Source organism: Mesitornis unicolor, unplaced genomic scaffold (genome assembly GCF_000695765.1).
Source record: "Mesitornis unicolor isolate BGI_N332 unplaced genomic scaffold, ASM69576v1 scaffold14446, whole genome shotgun sequence".
Taxonomy (NCBI): domain Eukaryota; kingdom Metazoa; phylum Chordata; class Aves; order Mesitornithiformes; family Mesitornithidae; genus Mesitornis; species Mesitornis unicolor.
In genome coordinates this window covers 7199-10278 of record NW_010189037.1, presented here as the reverse complement: position 1 = coordinate 10278, position 3080 = coordinate 7199, and the positions used below count along the sequence as shown (strand labels likewise).

Here is a 3080-nt window from a genome sequence, read left to right as displayed (position 1 = left end):
CTTCTGCCTCCGGCTCTGGAGGGGGGGTTTGCAGGGCTGCTGGGGTCGATTTTGTACCGGGCTGGTTTGTTTTCCTGTTGGGTTGGGGTGTCCTGTCCCTGCCTGCCCAAAGGGGCCGGTGCTCGGGTGTCCCCCAGTGCCCCCCAGCCGCCCCTGGGGGCTTTTTTTTGCAGAGGGCTCAGCCCTGGGGGTGCTTCAGGGGCCGTCCCCCGTCCTGTGCAGGGGGTGGTGGCTTTTTCCCCGGGCTGTGCCCTGAGGTGCCCCTTCCTCCCGCAGCCCCCGTGTGCCCACCCGCTGCCATGCGATGCTCCCTGAAGCGCTCCCTCACGGCTGCGCTCGCAGCCTCCTTCCTCCTCCTCCTCCTCCTCCTCCTCCATGGGGGCAGCCGGCAGGAACAGGAGCCTCTGGAGGTGAGTCCTGCACCAGTGATGTCCCGCTGGAGCATCCTCCATCCCTGCCGACCCCAACCCCAGCTCGGCTCCCTTCCCTGCCCCACATCACCCCCATATCTCCTTCTCAGCTCCCTGGGGTTACCCCATGCACCTGGGCCACCCTGGATCCAGGAGCTGGGAGGGCAGGGGCTGCCTCTCATTTCTGGGTGTCCTCCCCCTTGCTCTATAGGGTCTGACCTGGCTGCCTGTGACCCCCATCCAGGTGGAGCTCAGGGGCTCGGCCCCAGACTTGGTCCTGCAGGTGCTGCAGCCACAAGGAGCCCAGCACATCCTCAGGGATAGAGATGACCTCTCTGCACTCCGCAACGTCTCCTACCACCTCCTCGCCGGCTCCCTCTCACCCCAAAAAAGTGAGTGGCTCCAGGACCCTGGACTGGGCAGAGCTCTGGGTTTGCACATCTCCTCCCATAGCAGCCACAGGCCCCATCACATCTGGGGAGGTGGAGAGGTAGAGGAAGGTCAGCGTGGTCCAAGTGTGGTCCATGCTTCTGCACTTTGGGAGTGGGGTGACAATTTTGGGCTTCACAGATCTCTGTGGGGAGGGTGGCTGAGACCCCAGCTCCCTGGGGTTGAGTTTCCTGTTGACCAGGCAGGAAGGTGGAGATGCTGGGGCTGGACAACTGGGATGATATGCACAGAAAGCAATTTGCATGCAAATAGGATGGGAAGGAGCTTTGTGCAGCCCCACACCAACCCATGCCGAAACCAGTACACGCACGGTGCAGTGCGTGGTTGCATCTCCATGAGGTGTGGAGTTGGGTAGGGGAAGGCTTCAAGGATGTGCAGCCATGCCACAAAACCATCCCTGACCCATGGGGGCAGTTTTGACTTTTTTAAGGTGTTTTTCCCAAATATTTCTTCTGCAGAGGAGTCTCATCCTGTCCTCTCCTTGCCATTTGGGCCAGTTTTGGGCACCTCCTGCGATGCTGGGAGCTTCAGCTTCAGAGAGGACCAGCTGGCCTTGGCTATGGGGCCATCAATAGCATTAACCATGAGGGTTGGCCACCTGGAGAGCTTTTTGGAGCCCCTTCCTTGTGGCTTGCAGGGAAAAGCCTCCCCCTGGTGTGTCTCAGGTCAGCCCTCAGCCTGCTGTATCGCCTTCTCCTCTGCCTTGCAGAATTTTTGACGGTGGGGTTGGCGTCGGTGCGGCGGCCGCGGGGGTACTACCTCCCAGCCACGCTGCAGTCCCTGTTCCAGCAGTCGACGGAGGAGGAGCTGCAGGAGATGGTGGTGGTGGTGCACCTGGCCGACGCGGACCCGAGCTGGAACACGCGCGTGGCGGTCGACATCGCCCGTAGGTTCGCTCCCCACATCCTCCTGGGCCGGCTCCTGCTCATCCACGCGCCCCACGAGTTCTACCCCACCATGGAGGGCCTCAAGAGAAACTACAACGACCCGGAGGAGCGCGTGAGGTTCAGGTCCAAGCAGAACGTGGACTACGCCTTCCTCCTCGCCTTCGCTGCCAACCTCTCCTCCTATTACCTGATGATCGAAGATGACGTGTGGAGCGCCAAGTCCTTCCTGACGGCCATCCGCAAGGCACTGGCATCCAAAGAAGGCTCCAACTGGGCCACCCTTGAGTTCTCCAAGCTGGGCTACATCGGTAAGCTCTACCGCTCCAGCGACCTCCCTCGCCTGGCTCGCTTCCTCCTCCTCTTCTACCAGGAGATGCCCTGCGACTGGCTGCTGACGCACTTCCGCCTGCTGCTCACCCAGAAGGACGTCATTCGCTTCAAGCCTTCCCTCTTCCAGCACATGGGTCTCTACTCCTCCTTCCAGGGCACCGTCAACCGTTTGGAGGACGACGACTTCCAGGCCGATGCCTTCGACCTCCCGGATAACCCACCAGCAGCCTTGTTCACCAGCATGGCCGTCTTTGAGGACCACGAGCCCCTCAAGGCTTACAGCACAGCAGAGGGGTATTTCTGGGGGAAAAACCCCGCAGCCGGCAGCGTCTTCTCCATCGTTTTCCAGCAGCCGGCCCAGGTCACCCGTGTCCGGGTGCGCACGGGCTCCAAGGAGCGCCAGGGCGATTTCCTGCATGCGGGGGTGCTGGAGCTGGGCCGGCAGCGCCGAGCCGATGGCCGGGACTGCTCTGCCTACACCACCCTGGGCACCTTTGAGAAGGGGACGTTCGAGCGGCGGGGGCTGGAGAGGGACTTGCCTGGCCCCGTGGAGTGCGTCAGGATCCGGGTAACCCAGGACCAGAGCGAGTGGCTCATCATCCAAAGCATCGACATCTGGACCACATCAGGCACCTGACGAGTTGCCAAAGGGGCTGGGTTTTGTACTCAGAGGTCCTTTATTTTTGATAAGGAATTAAATTATTGACTCCCGCTGCTGCCTGTCACCACAGGGATGGCAGACGCTGCTGGGGGATGTGGATGGGGCTGGGAGCAGGACCCACCGGGCTGTGCCTGCTTAGGGGATGCCCCAGTGAGCAATGCCAGGGGTGTGGGAGGAGCAGAGGCTCCGGAGTTTCAAGCTGGGCAGCAGAAAACATTTCCTACCAGGGAGAATGGTGCCCAGGACAGAGCTCATCAGCTGATTAGCGAACTCTGTTCAGTTTGGGTCCCTCACTCCCAGAAGGACATTGAGGGGCTGGAGCGTGGCCAGAGAAGGGCAAGG

At 61.5% G+C, this 3080-nt stretch overlaps 1 protein-coding gene across 1 annotated transcript; it reads left to right on the top strand.

The window, feature by feature from the left end:
• The first annotated feature begins 299 nt into the window (after positions 1 to 299).
• On the top strand, positions 300 to 2714 carry LOC104541795 (alpha-1,3-mannosyl-glycoprotein 4-beta-N-acetylglucosaminyltransferase C-like). The gene is made up of 3 exons (XM_010185935.1): positions 300 to 410; positions 655 to 802; positions 1570 to 2714. The coding sequence occupies exons 1-3, from the start codon at positions 300 to 302 to the stop codon at positions 2712 to 2714; spliced, it is 1404 nt and encodes a 467-aa protein (XP_010184237.1).
• Positions 2715 to 3080: the final 366 nt, after the last annotated feature.

What these genes read in the sequence shown, in the direction of transcription:
- LOC104541795 (XM_010185935.1), top strand. Translation starts at nt 300, where the DNA reads ATGCGATGCTCCCTGAAGCGCTCCCTCACGGCTGCGCTCGCAGCCTCC. An exon ending in AGGAACAGGAGCCTCTGGAG is followed by an intron (nt 411 to 654) that starts GTGAGTCCTGCA and finishes ACCCCCATCCAG; the next exon opens with GTGGAGCTCAGGGGCTCGGC. An exon ending in CTCCCTCTCACCCCAAAAAA is followed by an intron (nt 803 to 1,569) that starts GTGAGTGGCTCC and finishes TCTGCCTTGCAG; the next exon opens with AATTTTTGACGGTGGGGTTG.